Source organism: Periophthalmus magnuspinnatus, chromosome 12, assembly GCF_009829125.3.
Source record: "Periophthalmus magnuspinnatus isolate fPerMag1 chromosome 12, fPerMag1.2.pri, whole genome shotgun sequence".
Classification (NCBI taxonomy): domain Eukaryota; kingdom Metazoa; phylum Chordata; class Actinopteri; order Gobiiformes; family Gobiidae; genus Periophthalmus; species Periophthalmus magnuspinnatus.
Window position 1 is genome coordinate 14,156,772 of NC_047137.1, and position 24,741 is coordinate 14,181,512.

The 24,741-nt window shown below is 43.6% G+C and overlaps 4 protein-coding genes across 4 annotated transcripts; 3 read left to right on the forward strand and 1 right to left on the reverse strand.

The window, feature by feature from the left end:
• The first annotated feature begins 142 nt into the window (after positions 1-142).
• Positions 143-7,086, forward strand: LOC117379237 (coiled-coil domain-containing protein 152-like). The gene is made up of 9 exons (XM_033975915.1): positions 143-205; positions 468-573; positions 1,296-1,364; positions 2,179-2,243; positions 2,568-2,703; positions 2,966-3,093; positions 3,688-3,777; positions 5,194-5,298; positions 6,958-7,086. The coding sequence occupies exons 1-9, from the start codon at positions 143-145 to the stop codon at positions 7,084-7,086; spliced, it is 891 nt and encodes a 296-aa protein (XP_033831806.1).
• Positions 7,087-7,972: 886 nt separating this feature from the next.
• LOC117379543 (serine/threonine-protein kinase NIM1-like) lies at positions 7,973-12,835 on the forward strand. Its single transcript, XM_033976261.2, has 4 exons — positions 7,973-8,249; positions 9,359-9,627; positions 10,422-10,921; positions 12,582-12,835. The coding sequence occupies exons 1-4, from the start codon at positions 7,973-7,975 to the stop codon at positions 12,811-12,813; spliced, it is 1,278 nt and encodes a 425-aa protein (XP_033832152.1). The 3' UTR covers positions 12,814-12,835.
• Positions 12,836-15,691: 2,856 nt separating this feature from the next.
• LOC117379513 (growth arrest and DNA damage-inducible protein GADD45 gamma-like) lies at positions 15,692-16,564 on the reverse strand. Its single transcript, XM_033976236.2, has 2 exons — positions 16,375-16,564; positions 15,692-16,264 (listed from the first exon to the last, which is right to left on the reverse strand). Exons 1-2 carry the CDS (start codon positions 16,506-16,508, stop codon positions 15,952-15,954), a joined length of 447 nt encoding a protein of 148 aa, XP_033832127.1. The 5' UTR covers positions 16,509-16,564; the 3' UTR covers positions 15,692-15,951.
• Positions 16,565-21,815: 5,251 nt separating this feature from the next.
• LOC117379519 (growth arrest and DNA damage-inducible protein GADD45 gamma-like) lies at positions 21,816-22,563 on the forward strand. Its single transcript, XM_033976241.2, has 2 exons — positions 21,816-21,946; positions 22,062-22,563. The coding sequence occupies exons 1-2, from the start codon at positions 21,846-21,848 to the stop codon at positions 22,372-22,374; spliced, it is 414 nt and encodes a 137-aa protein (XP_033832132.1). The 5' UTR covers positions 21,816-21,845; the 3' UTR covers positions 22,375-22,563.
• Positions 22,564-24,741: the final 2,178 nt, after the last annotated feature.

Here is a 24,741-nt window from a genome sequence, read left to right on the forward strand (position 1 = left end):
CCTGTGCGTACTGTACTGCGCATGCGCAATTGACTAGTGTGTCATTTGTATAATTTATTATAGCTAGTCGAAATATTACCCCTGTTAGAGGTTTGTGGCCTCATTGTTATTCCCTCAAACATAACTTTATATCAGCCTGGTCATGGCGAAGTTAAACTGTGTGAATCTGGACGTGTTTTTAGAGAAGTTTTCGTCTCTGGAGGAGGTAAGCTAGCTCCGGCTAACAGTGAACAGAGCTAATTAGCATTATTAGCATTAGCTTTATTCTTTCAATAGTAAACCCTATATTTAATGTTACATAAATCAGCAACTGCATTTATTATGGCCAAATATGAATTTAATGTGTCCATTATTCCATTAAGTTCTCTAATACAATATATGTGATAATTGAGTGTATCCTCAGTTTTAGGGCATGACTTTGAATGATTTTGATTTAATTTAATAATTATCCTTGTTTTTCCACACAGACCATCACAAAGGTGCAGTGTGCAAACAGCATGTTCCAGCTCAAGTCGGAGGACTCAGGACGTGCTCTAAAACATAGTCAGAGCAAAGAGAAGGCGCTGCTGCAGGGTACACTGTCTGTTTTACTATTACACACTTACTGCACACTTACTACACAGTTACTACACACTTACTATACACTTACTATACACTTACTGCACACTTACTGTACACTTACTACACACTTACTGCACACTTACTACACACTTACTATACACTTACTGCACACTTACTGTACACTTACTACACACTTACTATACACTTACTGCACACTTACTATACACTTACTGCACACTTACTATACACTTACTGCACACTTACTATACACTTACTGCACACTTACTACACAGTTACTACACACCTTCCACTTTCTCCTCCACTCTCTTCTACCCACGGGCCTGGTCGAGGTTATCACAGTCAGATCTGTTATTGATGATGCAGTGTCGCCATCTGCTGGAGGTTGATAAAAGAGCTGCTAGTCGAGTGTGAGCAGTGCTGCCCAGAGTCTATTGAACTGTGGGCAAGGCAAGTTCGTACACAGAGTAATTCAAAGACAAGACAAAAGACATTAAAATCGCAATACAATTCAAAAGTACCAGTTTCAAGAAACCTAAATTTCCAATTCTTGTCTTAATATTTTTTCTCGAGTAAGGGAAATATTTAACAATGCTTATATATTTATAAATATATAAATATGTAAGTAATAAGTATGGGGTACCAAAACTGCCCGTGAAAACTGAAATGCAAATGAAAGTGAGTAAATATAAGTAGCTGAGACTCGTTTGTTTCAGAGCGAGACTGCCTCCTGGGGACAGTGAAGGAACTGCAGCAGAGTCTGGAGGCACAGTGCCACGTAAGAGGTGAGCTCAGTCTGTGCTTTATGCCACTAACACAAGAACCCTTCTCTAGATCTTATGAGTCACAATAAACAAATAGCACAATGAAACATTCAGTAAAGGCCTATTGTGTTTATGTCTTTTTTATAGTTATTTATAGTCTCTGACACCTGTGGATCATTATGTTACCATTTGGACATTTTAAATATTTTACATTTATCTAAAACGTCTTGACAAAAGAAACAGGTCGGCTGACTAGAAAAGAGTGGTGCCAGTGGGAGCTGACATTGCTGTAAACGTCATCACAACAAAAAGTCGTATAGCTGTTGACCCTTCCTATGGATAGCTGCAGATGCTAGCAAAATGCAGATTTTTTCAGTTGCGACGCTGCTGAATCCAATGCATATCACAGATTAAGAAAATAAAATTGGAAAAGGAACTAAGTACAGAGCAGTGGGCATGTACCTGTGGCAGTGACAACCTTGGTAGATTGGCAAAATGTAATGTTGAAAATAAGCCATAAAGATTGCACAAACATGCACAAATTACTCCAAAACCAACTTCAGATGAGTAAATGTTGAGGTGAAATAACTATAACATGGTTAAAAGCTCTAAAAAGTCTTTTTTGAAGTCTTTTGCTATAAGATACATCATCATTTGACATATTGTAACGAAGAAGTCAACAAATTTGTTTCTTTTATTATGTCGTTAAGTAAGATCAAATATTGTGATTTAAAATGATCCAAGGGTGTCATAGATTGTAACAGAAGCACAACATGTCTTCTTTAAAACACTTAAATAGCACACTGTTGTTATGACGATGACCTCTGTGTTGTAGTGGAGAAGGACAGACTGCAGAATGAACTGGAGGAGATAAAGAAAGAGGAGACCAAGAAAGCTCAGGTCTTTTCCATCACGGGTTTTGTCATAAATACTGCACTGACTACTCTATATGACACTCTGCCATTTAATAACTTAGTATAGGTCATTTTTTGCATTATTTCAAAACGTAAAGTTTGAAATCTAAATTTTGTACTTACAGTGTGCCATTCAAATATGTTTTGTCATTTTTTCCCTTAATATGCTTCAATATAACTATATAAATATTTATTTGTGAAAGTAATGTTGTCATTTATCTTTATTTGTCCAATTATCACTATTTTGTAAATGAGATTAGCTTTAGCCTTATGGTTAAACTATGATGTTTTTATCTGGTTGTTGTGTCAGGAGGCTGAGGGTGAGGTGCAGAGACTCGTGGCTGAGATGAGAGCCAAAGCAGACCACCACCAGATGGAGCTGGAGGCTGTGAGGCTCCAGTGCAGGAGGGATGTGGAGGAGGCACACGCACAGGCTGCACTCAAGAGTAAGACATAACAGATAAACTGTCTGAGAAAACATGGGGGATAGTACAAATACATGTAATGTACTCAGGTATATATCAGGTGGTTGGCCAGACTGTACTACAACGTCTGTCTGGCCATTAAGCAAACTGTATGGTCCTAGTAACAAATTTCACCTTCTCTTGTCTTTCTTAATAATTTTTTTTAAATAGTTTTCTTGCCCTAGACCAGAAATGTTGACTCTGTGGTTTAAAAGTAGCTTAATGGTTGTTCTTGCTCTGACAGTGGAGGCAAAAGAGGTAGATATGAAGAGGACGCTGCAGCAGAAGGAGCAGGAGGTGCAGGAGCTGTGGAGCAGACTGAGGGAGCAAGAAAAAGAGCACACCAGTGACATATTCAAACTGCAGATAGAGGTCAGGGTCATGTGTTAGACCTTTTTCCCAAGAATTAGAATTATTAGCTCAGGTTTTTATGTCACTTTCTTATCAAATTGTACATGTGGTTCCTCCCCTCACTGTGAGTCTACAACTGACAAAGGTTTTATGTCAACAACATGAAATGATTTGAACATTTGTGTTTCTTGTGTTTCTTTAATGAGGTAATATTCAGTTTTGTGGTCTCTCCTGGAAATAGCATTCTTATTTAATTTTCCTCCAAATACATTAACCTGTATTTATGAATCATCCATCATGCTTAAGTAGTAGATTCCTCAAAATACTTTTTTACTCTCACTTGATCAATTACTTGAACCACTAGTCTTCATTTCACTTATTTTTGACACTACTCTTGATTAGTAGACTACTTGAGTTAATTTCATTGTGACTGCCCTGTCATACACATAACATGTTTTGCTAGTTAGTTCATTCCCACTGCTGCCAGCAGAGGGCGTTCAAACCCAAACCTACATGCAGTGAAGTGTCTTTTCTATACATAGACATTGTGCATAAAGCAAAATTTCCCCAAAGCATTTTTAAAACATACATTAACATGTTGTTTTCTTTGTCTAGTTTGGAGCGAAACTGACCCGTGTTCAGAGCTCTGTCCAAATGAACCAACAGCAGCGTGGGGCCAACCTCCCTCAGAACATTTTTAGGAGGGTAAGTTTATGTTTGTTTGTTTGTTTGTTTGTTTATTTATTTATTTAAGAAAAGGGGGAATTGTGAATATTAATGAATCATTCATGCAAATTTAAATATGGCAGATTATCAGGCTAATTTCATGTACTCACCTGCTTTTTATGTTTAACCACATAAACTAAAGCAGCACAATCTTGGAAAAATATTGAACTGCCATTTTTCTGACAAGCATTTTGCGTTCTGTGTTTTGTTAATTTGCAATTGAAAGATGTCCAGGAGAAGACTGAAATCTGAACTACTAAACTAATACAAGAATCAAATTGATTTCAGAACATGTTTGTAGAGGTCTAAACTACAAGGTTAGCAGCTTTTATCTGACACACAGCGAGGGCATCTGACACTCAGGGACATTTAAGAGCACGTTTGCAGAAGTCTAACCTACAGGATTAGCAGTTTATACACAGAATAAGACCCCATGGAGACATAGGGGACATTTCAGAACATAATAAGAGAAGTTGTTGATTTGACTGCAGTTAATCTTCCAACCTCAACATAAACACAGCCCTGCCCCTCCCTCTGCCCCACATTTAGGCTGATTCTTTGAATGCAATGTCGTGCAATGGTCTGGATTCCTCTCGTTTGGACGTCAGCAGACTTCAGGCCTCTCTATCCTGTTAGTCCTGTCCCAATCCACTGCGTTACCAGGGCACAGCCACAAAACCGTGTCCTTACAATGAGCTGGGTCATCAAAAGGATAAAACATCAGATACTAATCAATACTACTGAGGGATTACACAGATATAAGGCCACATGGGAATATAAAAGAAAGTACAACCATTTGAAAATCACATTCTATTGTTTAAAGAAAGAGAGTTTTTATTATCATTGTGGTATCAGAATCAGTATTGAGTATCGAGTCTATTCCTTTGTATCAAAATCGAGTTTGAAATTTAAATATCATTATTCTGATGCAAGCGTTTGTCCCACCTGAAAATAAGTGAGGAGAGATTTGACCTTGAAAACTTATATATGTTTTTTTTAAATAAGGTAAGGCTGCAAGTTTAATCGCAATTGTATGAAAATTACAATTTACATGGAACTATTTACCAAATTATGAAGTCCATAATTTCCTCCACAAGCAACAAAATCTCCTGGCTTATTCTGCATTAAAAAACTGCTAACCTTGTAGTTTAGATCGGTACAAATGTTCTTAAATGTGATGCAGTGTTTCCCTGTGGTGGCCTCCCAAAATCTAGAAACACGCTGAACAAAAAGGTGGTAGTACAAATATAAGTAAGGATTAAACAATTTGAGTGACATTAAGTTAACATTTTGAATTAAATATCTGATTATAGCATCAAATAGTGCATCAAAATGTTCCTAGCTCAGACTGTGCTTAGTGAGTTGTATCTGAACATGTGGGTTGTGTGTCCTCAGAAGCTTCAGCTCTTTCAGGAGGAGAAGAATAAGGAAGTGGCAGCTCTGCGACAGCGAATCAGAGAGCTGGAGCAGGGTCAGATGACTGGGCTCAAACGCAAGAAGGTCTCCTTTAAGATATAAAAAGACTTGTGTTAGCAGTTCTGTTTGTTTTAGAGACAAGTTTTCTGTTAAGTCTTTCTAAAAGTGTGTGAAATGTATTTTTTGTGATATACATAGTTTATTGACTCTGGATCTCTTCTTTCTCATACTATTTCCATGTTGTGTATTTTTTATGTTCCATTGTTTTTATTCTTTAATTTTAATTGCTGTATTGTTTCATCTACTGCTCATGTTACATGTTTTAGAAAAAAAAAGTTCTGTAAATCTCATTAAATACAGCTTTGTCCAAGGCTGTAAGTTTAGGTTTGAACATAATGAGCATAATGAACACCATGGTGGAGGTGAAAGGATCTGCTGTCGGCTGTAGAGGTGAGAAGATGCTTTAAAGAGTCGACGTGCACATCACAAAATTTGCAGGACTCAAAAAAGTTCAACTACATACCAAGGAAAAAGGTTCACACAGCAGTATTAGCTCCGAGTTGTTTTTGTAGCGTGAAACATCAAACATGAAGCAGACACACCTGCATATGTACAGCAGGGCTATTCAACTTCATTTTCTCGAGGGCCAGGGCCTCGGGGCCTAATAGGTGCTCCACACGCCACAACTTTTATTTGGGGTCAAACTAAATGTATAGATCTGTCTCTATATTGAACAAGAACTGGTATGTTTATTTTTTTTATATAAAAGGCTTTGCCAGCTTGACTCTGCCAAAATACCAAACCAGTACTAAAGAATTAGAATTAAACTAGACTAGAACCTGATAAACCGGCATGAGAAGATGTGAGGGGAGGAGCTGACCGCTGCAGAGGTGATTTCTGCTGAAGGTAAGACCACATGTCTTGTTCTGTTCGTGTTCTAATCCAATCACTCTGGAGGGGTCGCTCTCAGCTGACCCCATTCACACAAGTCTGCCTGTTCACACATTCACACATGATAAAAACACACATACCATAGAATTACTGTTGTAGAAATGATTGACTGACTCCCACTGCAGGAAGGAGAAAATATTGGTACATTTACTTAGTATTTTTGGGTTATCAAAAAATATTCTATCATTATAGACGAGTTAAGTTTGAAAATTGGGTAATGCAGCTGGTTGCAATTTCAACCATTGTGGTGGTCTCAGAATCAGTATTGAGTGTTTTCTTAAATCCAGTTAGAAATTTGATTGTACATGACAATGCACTTTTCTGTGTATTCGTGTAACATGTTTTGTTTTTGTTTTTTTCCTCCCCTATTTTATTTTCAGATAAAATGTTAGTGTCTAGTTCATACAGTGAACAGCGTGGATGGACACCTGGTCTGAGTCTGAACTGTGCTGTCTAATCTGGTTATCTGCACTGCTGCACCAGCCACACGCCGCTAAGATAATCCCTATAAGAACATCTGAGGATAAGAGCGTTGCATAACATTCCATTTTCAACTGGAGGACGGGGATCAACCTTTGGCAGCCTCACCTGTGCCAAAGTGTAACGAGTCTGGACAAAAATTGGTGATACATAATGTTTGGCTCATTTGGTGAGTACTTTTTGATTGTTCTTTGTGGGTGATTTGGCCTGGTTTCTGGTCTGATCTGGAGTTACTCTTGCTGTTTTGACAAGATTGGCTCAGACCTGACTAACTCCAGGATTAGCTCTCATGACACCTGTGTGAATGGACAGGAAGGCGTGTTCAGAGTTGTTCTTGCACGTTCCTCAGCTCCCTCCCAGAGACCCTCCAGAAGCAGAGTCCTCCTGAGCGGCATGAAGCATGGACTCTGTGAGAACATGGACCTTCAGCTGTGGAGATGAGGAATTTGGACAGGAAACATGACCCTGTACAGTGAACGAGGAGGAGGTGCACAGAGGACCAGACGGCATTAGGTAAGATAACTTCATGTTCATCTTGTCTTAACTGGTTTTCAGCAATACTGTTCAAATATGCAATTTTAGTCCTGTTTTATTTAATAGTGTCATTTGCATTTTGCAGAGACTACATGTATATTAGGACGAAATGTAATAAATTGTCCATATTTGACTTTTGCCTTTATGGGAAATGACCATAACTGCTCTGTGCTGTGCTAAAGGTCACATTGTTTTGGTTGGTTACCCTACATATGTAAATACAACTTAAATGACTGAATTCATATGAAATCAAATCTATATGAAGGGAAAAAGCTCACGTTATATTTATATCTTGAGGTATTAATATGATTACGCCTCAACAAGCCTTAACCGGGTCCCCACGCAACCTGGACAACCTGGAAAATAATGGGCCTGATTTCCAGACATAGAGAATGCATGGAAATAAGACAAAAGCCAAAATGCTCTGGGAAACATATATTCAGTTCTTGAAAATTTCTCCACCCGCTGCACAGTGGACTCGAGTGGAGACAGTGGGCGAGGGGTTTGCAGGATCTGATGGAGCTGCATGATGTGGAATCAGCCTGTTGGCCTCAGTACACTGCTCTCCACCTCAGTGCAACCTGTGGACTTGTTAGTCTTAGAAATTGCAATAGAATAGATAAGATTTATTAGTCCCAGTATGATATGGGGACATTGCTGTGTTGTAATAGCAAAAAGAACAACCAAAATGTACAAAACATTCTAGAAAAAAATGAATAAGTTATATTAAAACAAGTAAACATGTAAATATCCCTCAAAGTGACTGTGTTTCTGTTTTCAGAGCGCTGGAGAGATGCGTGTGAACCAGTACACGGTGCACAATCCCCGGTCTCACCACAGCCGCTACAGCCTGACAGACACTTCAGAGGAGGGGCCACTGGAAGAGGAGGAGGAGGAGCCTAAACAGAAGGCCACGCCTCTTCAGCGGCTCACCTCTGACTTGTGCCAGGACGAGCGCACCATCAAGGAGGTGGTGATCGGGCGGCGCGTGGGCTTCTACAAAGTCCGAGGAGAGATCGGCTATGGGACCTTCTCCAGGGTCAAGATGGCCTTCCACGCCCTCACCAAAGGTACGACTGCAGATCAGAGTAAATGAGGGAAGAGATGAAAAGAATTCCAATGACTTAAAGCTGTACTACGTCACGTTTCTGTCTTTATGGAGAGGTTCTTGTTTGCCTAAAATGAGCCAGTGTACAGTATTAATATGATCTATCTCCATGGAAGCAGATAACACCATCAGACCGAGATAGAAGTCAGTAGAGCTGTAGTCGACTAAAGAAACTCTAAAGACATGTGCTGTCAATTGATTATTCAACTAAAATCTCTCCAAACTATTAGGTATCATTATGTATTTGACCCTGTTTGGCCCTGTTTTTCAAGAACATCTCTGAGCAATAAAAACACCTCTAATTGAATAAATGCAAGACAATGCTATACCTTCCTCCAGAAACGTTACACAGTTCACGTTTAAATTCAAGTATTCATCTTAATTGTGTGTGAAACTCTGTGTTCAGGTCTCTGTGTTCAGGTCTCTGTGCTCAGGTCTCTGGGCCCAGGTCTCTGGGCCCAGGTCTCTGGGCCCAGGTCTCTGGGCCCAGGTCTCTGCACTGGCTCCTGGCTCTATTCTCTGACTTCATAGCAGCTCTATGTGTATAAGTCTCTCTATGGCCTAGCAACAAAGTACATCATCAACATGATGTACTTTTGTGCTGGGGACCTCCTGTTGTAGTTATGGTTTAATCCTGGTTTAGTGCTTGTTTTGTCCTGGTTTAGTCCTGGTTTAGTCCTGGTTTAGTCCTGGTTTAGTCTTAGTTTAATCCTGGCCTCTTTTCGGCCACCTGCTGGTACCCAGAGTCAGAACTAAACATTGGGAATCAGCATTTGGGTTTGTGTATCTAAAATCTGGAACCGTCTTTCTGAAGATGTGAGACAGGCATCTACACTGACTAGAGCAGGATCAATCCAGACATTTGCTCTGAGAAGAAATATGATAAGTTAAATGATGGGATGTTCTAATCATTGCATTTATAAGTAAACTGTGTAATACTAACTGTGTGTTTCATATATCTGAATAATAATACACTTTTCAGCTTCAGCCATTCAAAGTGTGAATAGTATAAAGATGCCACAGTTCATAACATATAATCTAACCATTCTCACACTACTGTTCCTTCTGCAGACAAAGTGGCCTTGAAGATCCTGGAAAAAGCTCGTCTGGACCCGTCAACCCAGCGCTTGCTCCAAAGAGAGATTAGCAGTCTGGAGAGTCTGCACCACCCCAACGTGGTGCGCCTGTACGAGGTGCTGGACACGCCGAGCCGCCTCTACCTGGTGCTGGAGTACGCCGGGGGAGGAGACCTGTCCAACTACATCTACAGCCAGGGCAAACTGTGCGACTACCGCAGCAAGATCACCTTCGCTCAGATACTCGCCGCTGTCAAGTACATGGTGTGTGCTGATCTACTGCGCTCACAAATAATTGATAATCACATAGGATAATAAAGACACTTCACTTTCTACAGTTCCATGGTAGAATTTGACTTTTCAGATAGATTCAAAGTAAAGTTTTCATTACAGGGTTCATTATAGAAAAAATACACAAAAAAACATAACACCTTTGAATCCCTTGTGTTATATCGGTTTTAAATATCTAACTAAACTAAAGTCTTTTTTTTTTCTTTTTGCTTGTGTTTATTGTACTGAAAAACAGGCTTGCATCTTCACAAATCTGACTCTTATTTGTAAATGTTGTCCATCCATCTTCCACTTACCCGGAGCTTTGCAGGGACTCACAGACTTCCCTCAGGCATCTGGCATCTTGTTCTTTCGGTCATTACCTAAAGCTCATGACCATAGGTGATGGTAGGAGCGTAGAGTGACCAGTAAATCGAGAGCTTTGCCTTTGGACTCAGCTCCTTCTTTACCACAACAGACCGATACAGCGACGGCATCACTGCAGACACTGCACAGATCCACCTCTTAAGCTCACGCTCCATCCTCCCCTCACTCATGAACAAGACTCCCAAGATATTTGAGCTTCTCCACTTGATTCTTTCGCAATAAATCTCCAATAAAACACATCTATCTCCATGGAAAATGTTCTGAATTATGGTTGTTACTTTCTACTTTCTATTTTTTTTTTACTTTCTATTTGACTTTCTATTATAGTTGAAACCACAGTATATGACAACTGAAAGCTGTATTGTAGTTCTGACCTGCTCCGTGTGTGTTTTGCTCCTCAGCACAGTCAGAACATCGTGCACCGTGACCTGAAGGCGGAGAACGTGCTCTTCACCCTCAGCGGCTGTGTCAAAGTGGCCGACCTGGGCTTCAGCACGCGTCTGCCCCACCGCTCCCACCTGCTGGACACTCTGTGCGGCTCGCCCCCCTACGCCGCGCCCGAGCTCTTCCAGGAGCAGGAGTACCAGGGCCCCCCGGTGGACGTGTGGGCCATGGGCGTGCTCCTCTTCTTAATGGTTACCGGGACCATGCCTTTCCGCGCAGAGACCATGGGCAAGCTGCGGCTCTGCATCCTGGCCGGAGCCTATGAGATCCCGGGGTGGGTGCCTGGGCCCTGTCAGAGGCTCATCAGGGGCATACTTAAGCCCGCCCCCTCAGACAGGTACGCTCTGGACCAGATGCTGGGCTGTGAATGGCTGCTGCCTGTGGAGTTCCCCCGACCCCTTGGAACAGTGACAGATCTTTTGGACGTGAAGAAGAGCGTAGCAGAGGAGGATGTCAGGTACGCCCCGTGAGCTGTTCTCCCGATTTAAAGAGGTGTTAGATGTCATCATGCATGTTTGAGTAAAGCTGCGTTCTCTCCCAGGTCCTATTTGAACCCTCTTTACAATTAGTAGTGCAATCCCATCCAATCATAACAATTTTCCATAAATATACAAAAACATGATACAAAACAATACACTACAGCTTTAAAAAATGTATGTGATGTGCTGCTGATTGTGTTGTGATGTCACTGTGAAGGGGGAGTGACTTAGCGTGGAGAGCAAAGAGAGGGGAGAGTCAGAGTAGCAAAATGAAAGTGAAACTTGTAAAGCATGTTAATACATTGTTTTTGGCGAATATAGCATTTTCAAACAATAAAAGGTAACATGGTGATCTAAATAAACCCACCTCTGATCCATACTAAGTAGAGTTTATATTAGTTTATTATCAGCATCTAATAGAATAATGATTTTTTCTTTGTTTATGGAGTTGCAAGATAAATCTAATTATATTGTGAGTAGCGTTACTTCAAAATAATATTACACAAGTAAAAATACAGTGGTCAAAAATAGTGGACCAAGAAAGTATTCAAGTAAGAATAAAAAAGTTTTTGGGAAAATTACTACTCAAGTAAGAGTAACTTTAAAAGTAACTGTCGTAACATCTGATTCATAATTTAAGAAGAATGTAATTCCATTTTTCTTTACATTGATTACAAAAAAATCATATCTGAAGGAGCTGCAAGAATCACAAATGTTCAGATCATTTCATATTGTCGACATAAAGCTTTTGTCATTTGTAAACTCTCACAGTGGGAAGAGTAACCACAACTTTTACTCGAGTAAGACTACTACTTCTTCAATAAAAATATGACTCTAGTAGGAGAAAGTATGGTACTCTGGAAGTACAATTTCTTTAAAAAGCTCTGAGTCTTACCCAACTGCAAAATGGTGGCAAATTCTTTCTTTCTTTGTTTCTTTATCTTTATTTATACAGTTGAACCCAATGAGAGCACTTGGTCTCTATTTTTCATGGACGCTTTGTTTAAAATACAAACAGAAAAAAAAAACTTAAGTAATCAAGTCCATATAAAAAAATAAAAACAAGAGCCGGTGTGTGTGTAAAAGTCACCAGATTATTAAAATGCGTTGTGTCACCAGTATCCAGTCTTGCTTTTCCTTGGAGTATGTTCCATTTTTATCAGAATCAGAAGACTTTTATTGCCATCGTCAGTGAGCACAGTTCACAAACTATGAACTTACTTCGGTGATAAAGTGCAACATAAAAACACACTGAATAAATACAAATAAGGGCATGCACAAAATTTAAAAGGATATGCTTAAAAATAAAATACTTAGAGGTAGAAAATATATACAACAATAGCATCAGAACAACAGCACAAACATGACTTATTAATGTGATTTTATGAAGCAAAACAGCCTTTTCCTGTCTCAGTTTTAGTGCAGCTCGTCGTCAGTCATGTGATCTGGGATTAAATCTTCAATGTGTTCAATGTGTATCAATGATTAACAAACACATGAGGTATTCTGGCAGTTTTTGAAGTCGTCCCTTATAGATACATTCTTCTCCCCCTAGAGGCCACTCCGTTTATTGATATATTTTTATAGAACAGTGAAACTTTTGGTAAACATTTACATTTGAGCATGATTCTTTTGCAGAGCGTCCATGTGTGCGCTGGGCTTCACGGAGCTGCACCTGCGTAACAACCCGGTGTCAAACCCCCGTAGCCCTGTGGGAGGGGTGCACCGTATCCTGTGTCACCGCGCGGAGCTGTCCCACGGCGCAGACTCTCTCCCAGTGGTCAGGGGCATGGTACGGGACCCTAAACGAGAGGGGCTTCGGGCGTACAGGGGGCTCAGGCACACGTCCAAGTTCTGCTCCATCTCATGATCCAGGACACCGCCACCTGCTGGACTCAACTCACAACTGCATCTGTGTGGAAGTTTGTATAAAAGCTCGGGTAAACAGGAGGAGCAACTAAAGGCAAAGTAACATGAGTGCGATTGATGTTTTAATTGTCAGATATCAAACTTTATTAATACAGTGTGCAGCCATGTTGGATTTTTTAACTCAGAACCAGCTCAGGATTCATACCAAAATCACATGGTGTTCCAGTGTTAATTTACAAGTCGGAACGCTGAAAATCCGACCTCTAAGCACAAAACCACATGGTAACAGAAAGAAACGTACTGTTATTTTGAGATTTTAAGAGGTTTTTATGTTAGCATTGTCGCATCGAAATCGGTATTGAGTATCAGGCCTATTTTTTAGTGTCAAAATTGAGTTTGAAATGTTATTATTATGACAAAACTAAAAAGTACAGCGCTTTGTGTTTGAGGAAAGAGCTGCATTAAATGTCATAGCAACAGGGTCAGATCACAAATACAATGTAATACTGTGGTAGTGCCCTTTTATTCTTATGTTTAAATCTTTTTTAAATGCACAAAAGTCACAATCTTGTCACCTATAACTGAAAATATATATTATACTTAAAGGTCTTATATTACGCAAAAGTTACCTCATCAAAAACAAACCTGGAGTTGTGTTTTGTTTCATTCACACATGTTTCAGTAACACTTTATTATTAGTCTGTTTACATCTCCAAAGCTCAAAATGCTCTGTTCCACCTTGTGATGTCATGAAGTGGTAGTTTTCAGTTTAACAGCTCCTTTTACCTTTTGTTCAGTAGAGATTACCAATTCCATGGCTGAAGTTATCCAGATGATTCTAGTGAAGGTGTGTGGAGTTTAAAAACACAGTGGAGCACTTCCTGTATTACCACATGATGACATCACAAGGTGGAACAGAGTGTTTTCAGTTTGAGAGAAGAACTCTAAAGCCTAAATATGCAGGGTTTGTGTGTTAAACATGTGTGAAAGAAACAAAACACAACTCCAGGTCTGTTTGTGACGAGGAAACATTAGTGTTATTCAGACACTGCCCCCTGCTGGTTCCATATGAATCTACAACAACACAACAGGGTTTAACTCTTGTGTTGCCTGTGGATGATTTTGTACTTGCATTCTGACTCCTGAGCTCACTCTAGTGTTGTATTTTATATTGTTTTCTATGATTTGACTTGTTTTATATGGACGGATAAATAACTTGCTTGTTTTGTAAAGTAGTTTTTATTATTTCTTTATATTCCTGATAGTGCCAAACACAAAATAGTGTGTTTAAATTGATTATGGGCCTTTTGATTTGATCAGCTTTTCACAGACTTACCTCATTAAACATGTTAAAACTCATACTTTACCTTTTCTTTTTTTTCTTTAAATATTATTATTACTGTTTTATTTTTAAGTAATAACATTAAAGTGATTGAGGCACATTTGACTTCTTCGCCAAGTTGCAGTTTCTTTTCAGTTTGAGACCATTTCATCTGCAGCAAACCAGATAAAAAAAAGTCTTTGAAAAACATTATTACTCTTTAACATGTTTTAAAATTGTTTCTACATGTGGCGGTGCATGAATCAGATTTACTAATAGTTTTACTTCTCTGTAAAAAGGACCACACCACAGCAGTTTTAGAAATAACCTTACATCTTAATACTAATCAGTACTTATAATTTTGATTTAAAAACCAAGACTGCAGGCTACATACAGTTCTTTTAAATGAGTTCAAGGACTTTCATAGTTGTAAGAGTTTACATGACTAATGCCAGAGTAAGTGTGGGCCTGTCCTATTATTAGATCTTTGAGAGGTAAACATGTGTGCCAAACTCTCCTATAAAAGAAAATACCGAACAAGAACCTCTTTCTGTTGCCCAATGATCTTAGCAGTATTTAAACAAAAGTAAATGGCTTTGTGCACTGGCCTCCTGCGGCCCGGTCCTTCTGCGGGACAATGCTCCGTGTCTGGGGGTATTGTGACGCGGGGAGCAGGTGGTGTGTGTCTCGCCTCCCTTTTGTCCGCTCCACACAAACTTCCACCAAGTGTCCGCCCCTCCGCAGGGCCCCACAGCAGCTGGCGGGGCAGCAGATGACGCCCAGGACCCTCCGAACCAGCCCGGCCCGACCCCTGCTCCCCCGTCCCCCTGTGCGCACTGCGGCAGATGGTCCCAACAATGGAGCCCTGTGTCCCGGCCCTATTGTCCCGCACACATTCACATGCAAATGAGCAGTCCCCGCCCCTCAGCACAAAGCACACAGCAGAAAGTAGAGTTTTATAGAATTTATTTTATATTTCAGTGATCCAGAACATTGTAAATCTTTTCAGTGTTCTACAGTAGGACATGTGTCAGTGTAATTCACAGAACAGACATGTTTAAGACAAGTGAAGTCTCTAAAGTTAAACCTTTAGAATACAATCAGATCCATCTCTCCATGTGTCATGTGTTCTAACAATAAACTATTACACATTTCTGGGGTTTTACATAATTTAGTAACATTTCCCAAGTTAAACCTTAGGAAATCATAAATTAGTTTCAAAATAATTCTTTTCTTTTTTTTATATATTTTAGTGTGAGTGGAGCCTGCAGTGAAACCTTCAGAGCTCACACTCTACGTGTCTCAGACATATCTAAAGTGAAACCTTTAGAGCATTAGGACAGTTCTGGAAAGTGGGATCGGCTGAATGCGACGGTGGTGTGTCACCAGCCCGGAGGACGTCTCCAAAAAGTCCCTTTTTTTGACGCCTCCTCCTCAGCACCGCTTCTTCTCCTGCTGCGCGTGCTTCAGCCCGCTGCGCCCCGGGCGCGCTCACGTGACACCCACGTGCGCGCTCATGTGCGCGCTCTGTGGGGCACGCTGACGTGCACGCCCGGGCGTCGAGACGGGGCTTCTCCTTTCTCTCCAAACCTCATCCGCACAAAGAATGAGGGTCAGTGTGGCCCGCGGCGCCGCCCGGCTCACAGAAAGAACCGGGGCGTGTGGCGCGCGCGTGCACGAGGCCACGTGCACGAGCTCGGACCGGGCGCCGTGCGTGCGTGGGGCGTCCTCCTCAGAGGAGTATGAGCAGACATCCTGATGATATCAGGAGCAGAGATAAACAGCCTGTAGACCAGGGTAGGGCATCAGGGTTAGAGCTCAGCGCGCGGGCAGGCTGATCTCGGGCAGCCAGTCGTTGAGGGCGCGGCTCTCCTCACAGAACACACGCAGCTTCTCCAGAGACGGGTCGTCCCAGGAGCCCTCGCACGGCCCCGTGATCAGGACGCAGTGCGCCTCCTCCTCTTTGCGCCCCACCAGCTCGTGCAGACGCTGGCGGTCGCTCACGCGCACGATGCTGATGTCGTTGTCGAAGCAGAAGGACTGGATGAGAGTGAAGTGGATCTGCAGAGCCACGTCCCACTGGAACTGCTCGTCCATAGCCAGGACGCAGAAGGACACGCTGTCCGGGTCTCTGTGAGAGGACACAGGGGACATGGTCACTACACTGTGCAGTTTACACACACATAAACATGAGCAGTATCTCCACATACACATATAATACAGGTTAGACTTGCTACTTACAGGTTCATGACTTTGGCGCACTCGTACACGCCCACGGTCAGGCAGTTGTTGTCTTTGGCCGTCTCCAGCACGTCCACCAGCGCCTGGCCGGTGCAGGGAGAGGCGGCCTGGATCTGCACTTCTTCCAGAGTCATGATGAGGCAAAGAGATATTCCGCAAAGCGAAGAGTGAGAGAGAGCGAGGTGTTTGGAGTAAGTCCACAAGGAGCAGAGTGACCAGAGCCGGGCGTGTGGCTCTTATATACGCACAGGCGCGGCCTCTGATTGGCTGCTGGCGCGTGTATTGGTATGCTAATGCTATTGTCAGCGCGGGGCTCGTGGCAGATTGATGGGGGTCAGTGAGCCACGCACGGCCCCCCCCCCTCACGCGACAGCAGGTCGGGTTAAAAATAGCCCCATTCACAAGACTACAGCTGGAGACTTGAGCCTCTCTGCGCACTTTCAAACAACGCATAAAGAGTCTGCACTTTTTGTCCGCTCTGCACGGCCTCAGCTGGCCCCCGTTTGCATGAGTGCATCTTATTCAAGACTGGTCCAAAGTATACAAGTGCCATAAGACTAATACACTGAACTAACACTGAACTATGTTTGCTTACTTTTCTAAACTTCTGTTCGCTTACTCCTGTCCTGCTGAAAAAATACACTCGTTTGCAAGAATGTATGTTAATGAGTTAGTCTGCATGACTCATGATAATTATACACCCATCACAGACACAGTGAAACAGTATTATTCCGTGTGCATTTTAACCGCATACGGAGTCCACTTGTAGCCACTTGTTTGTTGCAGCCACATTTCCGTATCGACAGATTGACTCCATATCGATTTGCGCCACGACACTTTAATTCACACTAAATTCACACTAAATCTCATACTTTCTGCGCCTTTTGCAAACGTTTATGCCATAGCACGACCTTAAAACATAGCCTGCATGGGCATATTAGCACCTGCAAGTGCGTGCGTAAAGTTTGTCTTGCATTATCATGACGCACGGTGTTTGGAGAAAGTGGACACCTCCTTGTTGCAAAAACTCGTTGACCCAGTGAAGCCCACCCCCTCCCGGAGAGAAAAGGCAGGTGGACCGTGCCATCTGTGGACTGTAAAGCTGTGCCATTGTGCGCGCAAGCAGCAGCGGTAGGCCTTCGTCTTTACGCACAATGCCTCCATACAAATGCAAATGAGCAGCGCGTGCCAGAGCGCCCTGCAGGATGGATGGACGGGGGAGGGGTTTGGGTGACCACGTGGACATCAGCTGCGGATTATTTATTTACATTGTGAGGGTCAGCACGAGTTTGGAGTGCGTCTTTTTTTTTATAGACGGAGGGGCAATAAAACCAGACAGGGACTGAACCCGGTGCACCGTCTGTCTGAATGCGCGTGAATAAAGTTTGATTTGCAGCGAGATTGAAAAGCGCAGCATATGTTGGGTTTGTCCTGTGCGTTTTTATGGCTCAGATTCAACACGCCAGGTCTGGTGCAATGCATGTTTATAGTCTCTGTGATCAAAGGTCATTGCAATGAGAAAACTGCACTAAGTAATAGTAAGAATGACACCATGAAAATATGCACACAACTCACAAAGTCTCCTGCAAATACAGTCATCTAGGCCAGAAGCAGAGATTAATCACCTATTCTAGATTTAAGTAGTTCTTTCAAAACTAATCTCGATCGTAGATCTGTATCTGACAATAGCCTGTACATTCACAGTGCGCATGCGTGCACCTGCCTGCCCTCTGTTTTGGTGTAACATGTGTTTTGTAGCTGCATATGAATGAGCCGTGACCCGCTGCCCTGAGTGCGCGGGGCGGGGCTAGTGTTTGCGGCAGATGGAGAACTGCAGCTATGTTCGCGTGCGTGTGCGTGCGTGTAACCCCCTCTGTTCATCTGACCCCGAGCTCCTGAGGTCACGAGCCCATTGTCCACGCGCCTCCACATCCAGCCTGATGCGCATTAGAATATGAACACACCTTATCTGCGCATGCAAACCCCAAACATGCGCATATCTGCGGGTGCACATGTAAACACCTGCGCACATCACGCGCTCTGTTTGCTGCCATAACAAGAGCGCGCTTGTATCTCTTATCGCGGTGTATCTTGTACTTCTGAATTATACTGTATTTGGCCCAACAACAGACGCGTCTCTGTCGCTTTCACTGCGTAAAGTCTGTCTCCAACCGGGGCAGGGCGGGGTGCGGCCCGTTGCCCTGACCACGGGGCGGGCGCGTGCAAGGGGATACCGTCCCATTGTTGCTCGTGAGCACATCTGCCGGATAGAGGGAAAAGAGGGCGGGGGAAAGAGGGAGGAGAGGAGGAGAGAGCAAAAAGAGCGACAGGTGTTGGACTGGGGTCTGCTCCATTGACCCCGGGCCACGAGGGCACCCTGCCCGGTGTGTGTGTGTGTGTGTGTGTGTGTGTGTGTGTGTGCGTGTGTGTGTGGGGTGTGTGTGTGTGTGTGTGTGTGTGTGGTGTGTGTGGGTGTGTGTGTGTGTGGGGTGTGTGGGGGTGTGGTTGTGTGTGTGTGTGTGTGGGTGCGCGCGTACATGTGCGCGCGCGCGTGCGTGTGTGTGTGTGTGTGAGGACATCTGATCCGCAGCTGAGTGGACACACAGGAGGCTTCAGGTCTCAGTCAGACCTCAGATGAGACAAAGCTTTGGCTTTGGGACAAAACTCAGAGCTGAAGTTTGCTCCTGAGCCAGAAGAGCAGGACATGAGGACATGAGGACATGAGGACATGAGGACATGCCACACTCATGTGCAGCAGACTGTAGTTATGACATGACTGAGACTTGTACCAAAATGGTCTCATTACATGTTTATCTTTATTCAGCTGAGCATTTACACAAACTCTTGAGGATCAGAGGGTGAAGTGTCTATAAAAAAACAAAATTGACAAATGCAGTTCAACAAAATTTTATATTTGGTCTAGAGCAGCAACATTATGGAATAAAAATGTGCAAAACTGTTAAAAACACACACTGAGTTTCAAGCATTTTTATTTGAAATGTGAAGTTTTTTGTATCGATACAATGTGAGCGGACACATCAGTGCAGGACTTAAAGACATGAAGTCACACATAAACATAAACATAAAGACACTTAGGACTTTGTGTCCAGTAGCTCAATGGTATGACCTCAGAGGGCACCAGAGACCTGTCCCCCGGTACTGTGAGGACATGTGGACATAGAGGGAGAGTGTGGACATACAGTAGAGGGACAGTGAGGACATAGAGGTGCAGTGTGGACATAGAGGGGCAGTGTGGACATAGAGGGGCAGTGGGGTGTGTATCCTGAAGCTTTATGGCGTTTGGACAGCGCCTGAGGAGAGGTCAAGACAGGAGCTCCTCAAACAAATCGTAAAACCACAGGAGCAGGAGAGCTGAGGAAACATCTCGTCTGCAGCAGGAGGGGTCACCAGGGGTCACCAGCAGCCGGGGTCAGGGCTGTAAAACATAACCACACTGTACACACCCCACAGAGTGACCAGCAGGGGACACATTCAGGACTAAACCAGACCTGCAGCCAACCTGTCTAAACTGCAGCAAGACCAGCTCTAAACCAGGACTAGTTTTGTTTGTGAGGCTGACGAACCCATGAAGTCCTCCCCATCCTCTTTCCTGCCCTGGAGCTCCTCACTCTCAGGCCCAGACTCCTGCCCCTGAGGCTCCAGGCTCAAATTCATTTCATAGACACATGTTAATAATACTTCAACGAGCTAAATGCTAATAACAAACTGCTCCTCTGTCTCTGCTCCTCTGTCACTGCTCCTCTGTCTCTGCTCCTCTGGCTCTGCTCCTCTGTCTTTGCTCCTCTGTCTGCTCCTCTGCCTCTGCTCCTATCTGCTCCTCTAGCTCTGCTGCTCTGTCTCTGCTCCTCTAGTTCTGCTCCTCTAGTTCTGCTCCTCTGTCTCTGCTCCTTTGGCTCTGCTCCTCTGTCTCTGCTCATATATATATATTATTTGCTATATTCAAAAATGACGAAAAACAACATTTAAACACTTCTTATTTCTCCTTTATCTAATCTTTTGTGCGCAGCATCTGTTCCTGTTCTCCACGCGCACTCGATATCGATCATCCGTTTCTATGGAGACACGCACGGCACGCACGTACGTCCCGGGGAGCGGCCCGCCACGCGCCCCCTGCACAGTGCGCTCGCGCTCTGTTCATCCAAATGCAAATGAGCGGCGCGTGCCACTTCTCCGAACAGCACGAGCTCAAACAGGTAACGCTGATGCTAATGCTAATGCTAGTCCATGATGTTATGAAGTTTTTTGTTTTTGTTTGTTTTTTTAAAATCATAATTTATAATAAAAGTACATTATAAAAAGCTACCAAACACATAGTTTTAACAAGAACACATGGCTATGGTAGGTCTACATAAGCTATTTTAAACTTTATTTGCAGTTAGCTTATTCAAAGAGTGAAAACTAGCATGAACGTTAACAAAACAAACTCAAATGTTAGCCTATTCACTTAAATATAGCTTATGGCCTAATAAAACTTGTTTCACATTCAAGAATTTCGATTAATTTGAAGTTTTAATCCATACAAGTGTCAAATCTTTAGTTAATAAGATTATTTGCTTGTTTTTTTTTTGTTTTTGTTTATTTATTTCCAAGATAAGCCTATTAACCTATACATTTATATTCTATCCAGACTAACTGACAAATTAAACTAGGACTCCAAACAACCAATCACCAGAAGTCATTTTAGCAACAAAATATGAATCAACTTTACTGTATAAGAATATACGTTTATATAGTCTATTTTATTTCTGTTTGAGGTTACACAGTTTACCTGGTGTCATTATGTGCACATGATGTTTTTTAGTCAACATAATATCCAGCCATCAGCGCATCAGCCGTTTTAACCGCAAACATGAAGAGAAGTGAAGTGTGGAGTCTTATCTGACACAGGCTGCATCACAAAAGACTCTTAACATCTACACATCTGAACACAGGCACATCAAAACAGAGATCCACCCACAATTATCTATCACGTCGCATGATCGATCAGCAAGAAAGGGCCTGCTCATTATCACACTTCATATAGGTTTGTGTACAGTAGTTACTTTAGGTTTAGATCAGTATTATGTAAGTCTGACTAAAATCCTTGAGCACTTTTGTTGGCACTGGGGCTCCGGTCCTGCCCAGAGCCAGAGGTGAGCTGCTTCATGTGTGGCTTAGCTAGATGCAAAGTAGTGTTCTTTAGATAAAAGTCCAGCCCTGACCCATTCAAACATCTGCTCTCTGTGTCCCCCTCTCTGTGTCCTCTGTGTTCTGTGCAGGCACGTGTCCCCCGGCTGCAGGGGCCCATGGGGGAGGCGAGGGCCCTTTGTGTGAGGGCCAATAGGAGAGTGGCGTGTGCCGGGCTGGGGGTATATAAAGCGGCACACTTCTGTGAGCAGCTCAACCCTGTGTGTGAAGCTACTGGATCCTTCTAACATCTCCTCTGACTAAAGCTCAAGTCTGATCTCAGCATGCAGTGTCCTGGGAAAGCCCTGAAGGAAGCACTGCTGTGTGCCCAGAGTGAAGAGCGCCTCATTATGGGAGTGTACGAGAGCGCCCAAGTCATGAACGAGTGAGTATCTCCACATTATGTGATAAAAAAGCTATATGTGTATATCAGCTCTATGCTGCCAGAAAAGCCTGTATGTCCAGAGTGATCTGACCATGTCCCCTGTGTCCTCTCACAGAGACCCGGACAGTGTCGCCTTCTGCGTCCTGGCTATGGACGAGCAGTTCCAGTGGGACGTGGCTCTGCAGATCCACTTCACTCTCATCCAGTCCTTCTGCTTCGACAACGACATCAGCATCGTGCGCGTGAGCGACCGCCAGCGTCTGCACGAGCTGGTGGGGCGCAAAGAGGAGGAGGCGCACTGCGTCCTGATCACGGGGCCGTGCGAGGGCTCCTGGGACGACCCGTCTCTGGAGAAGCTGCGTGTGTTCTGTGAGGAGAGCCGCGCCCTCAACGACTGGCTGCCCGAGATCAGCCTGCCCGCGCGCTGAGCTCTAACCCTGATGCCCTACCCTGGTCTACAGGCTGTTTATCTCTGCTCCTGATATCATCAGGATGTCTGCTCATACTCCTCTGAGGAGGACGCCCCACGCACGCACGGCGCCCGGTCCGAGCTCGTGCACGTGGCCTCGTGCACGCGCGCGCCACACGCCCCGGTTCTTTCTGTGAGCCGGGCGGCGCCGCGGGCCACACTGACCCTCATTCTTTGTGCGGATGAGGTTTGGAGAGAAAGGAGAAGCCCCGTCTCGATGCCCGGGCGTGCACGTCAGCGTGCCCCACAGAGCGCGCACATGAGCGCGCACGTGGGTGTCACGTGAGCGCGCCCGGGGCGCAGCGGGCTGAAGCACGCGCAGCAGGAGAAGAAGCGGTGCTGAGGAGGAGGCGTCAACAAAAGGGACTTTTTGGAGACGTCCTCCGGGCTGGTGACACACCACCGTCGCATTCAGCCGATCCCACTTTCCAGAACTGTCCTAATGCTCTAAAGGTTTCACTTTAGATATGTCTGAGACACGTAGAGTGTGAGCTCTGAAGGTTTCACTGCAGGCTCCACTCACACTAAAGTATTAAAAAAAAAGAAAATAATTATTTTGAAACTAATTTATGATTTCCTAAGGTTTAACTTGGGAAATGTTACTAAAAGGTTAAAATGACGAAAAGATGAAAGTTGTAAACACTTAATGTTATGGAACATGATTTTAGAAACAAACAAAGGAACAGTTTGGAATGTGACTTCCTGAAGATTTATGTAGAAATGTTGAAAAATGTGCCCATTTTGAAATGTAGACTTTATAGAACAGAAGTGATGTAACTAAACACTAAATGTGTTGTTATTAATGAGATCTGATTGACTGACTAATAAAATGTGAACCTAAAGCCTCACTCTTGTGTTTGTTCTGTCTGAGAACTCACACCACAGTGTGAGGAACTGCAGCCCCCTGTGCATACACACACACACACACACACCCCTGCACACACACACACACACACACACCCCCCCCCGGTTTAGTCCTGGTTCAGTCAGGTCTGTTCCTTCCTCACACTCGCTCCTCTGTATCTGTCTTATCAAGTTTGAAACTTGATTCTGAATAAGTAAGTAGATGCAAACTGAAGGAGGAGAGGAACGTGTTGTGAAATAAATACCTTACAATTCCTGGTTTCATTTTAAAAAAGATATTATTAAAATGGCACTCAAATTTTTTTCTAAAATTTCAATGAATTTAAGAGAATGGTAGGGCATCTGATACAGGGATACAAGAGGATGGGAGGGCATCTGACACACCAGGATTCCCATTTACAAGGAGAATGCACTGATCAAAACACAAACCCTGTGAGGAGTGAGATGCCGTGATAGCAGTCGCCGCGGTAACCACACAGCAGTACAAAGGAGCACCTGAACCAGACATGTGCACACTCCACACACCCACACACAGACCCCCCCTCCATCTCCACGGTGACCACAGGCTCCATCTGCCCACACCAGAGCACCGGAGGGCCCTGAGCCTCCAGACGCCCTGAGCATCGATCCTCGTGGTGTGAATGCCCCTCGTGTGCAGGTCCACATGCTGACAGGTGATATAGTGTGAGCAGTTTGATTACTGTGGGCACATGTTGGACTTTCATGCTTCTTGGGGACTTTACGTGGACTTACATACGTTTCCCGGAGTCTTATTCTAACGTTAAAGAAGACATAGTGCACTTGTGTCTGTCTCTGATATAACTTGGACATTTTAAATCGCAATATTCACCTAAAACGACTTGAAATAAACAAGTTTGCTGATGTCTGCGTTATGAAACTCTGGCGCCCAATGTCTACGTAACTCTGCTCAATGAGAAGTGGAAACAATAACTATGACACGGTTAAACGTTCTGAAAAGTCTGTTTTGTCTTTCGGGTCAGTTTCATCACAGTCACTAGTTTGAGTTTAACATATTAACTCCAATCAGAACCAGAACCAGAACTGGACTGAGCTAAGAGCGAGCACATCCTCCTCACATGTGTTTGAGCCTCTCCTCCCCCGACCAAGGCACTCACTCTGGGGTAAGAACCATCTGCTCTGGGACTATGAGGAAGAGGAGAGAGAAGAGGAGAGGAGAGGAGAGAGAAGAGGAGAAGAGGGGAGAGAGGGGGAGAAGAGGAGAGGAGGGAGAGAGAGAGAGAGAGAGAGAGAGAAGAGGAGAGGAGAGAGAGAGAGAAGAGGAGAAGAGGGGAGAGAGAGTGAAGAGGAGAGAGAGAGAAGAGGAGAGTAGGGGAGAGAGAGGAGAGGAGGAGAGAGGGAGAGAGAGAGAGAAGGGGAGAGGGAGAGAGAGAGAGAGAAAGAGAAACATAGACAGACAGAGAGGAGAGGGAGGGGGGAGAAG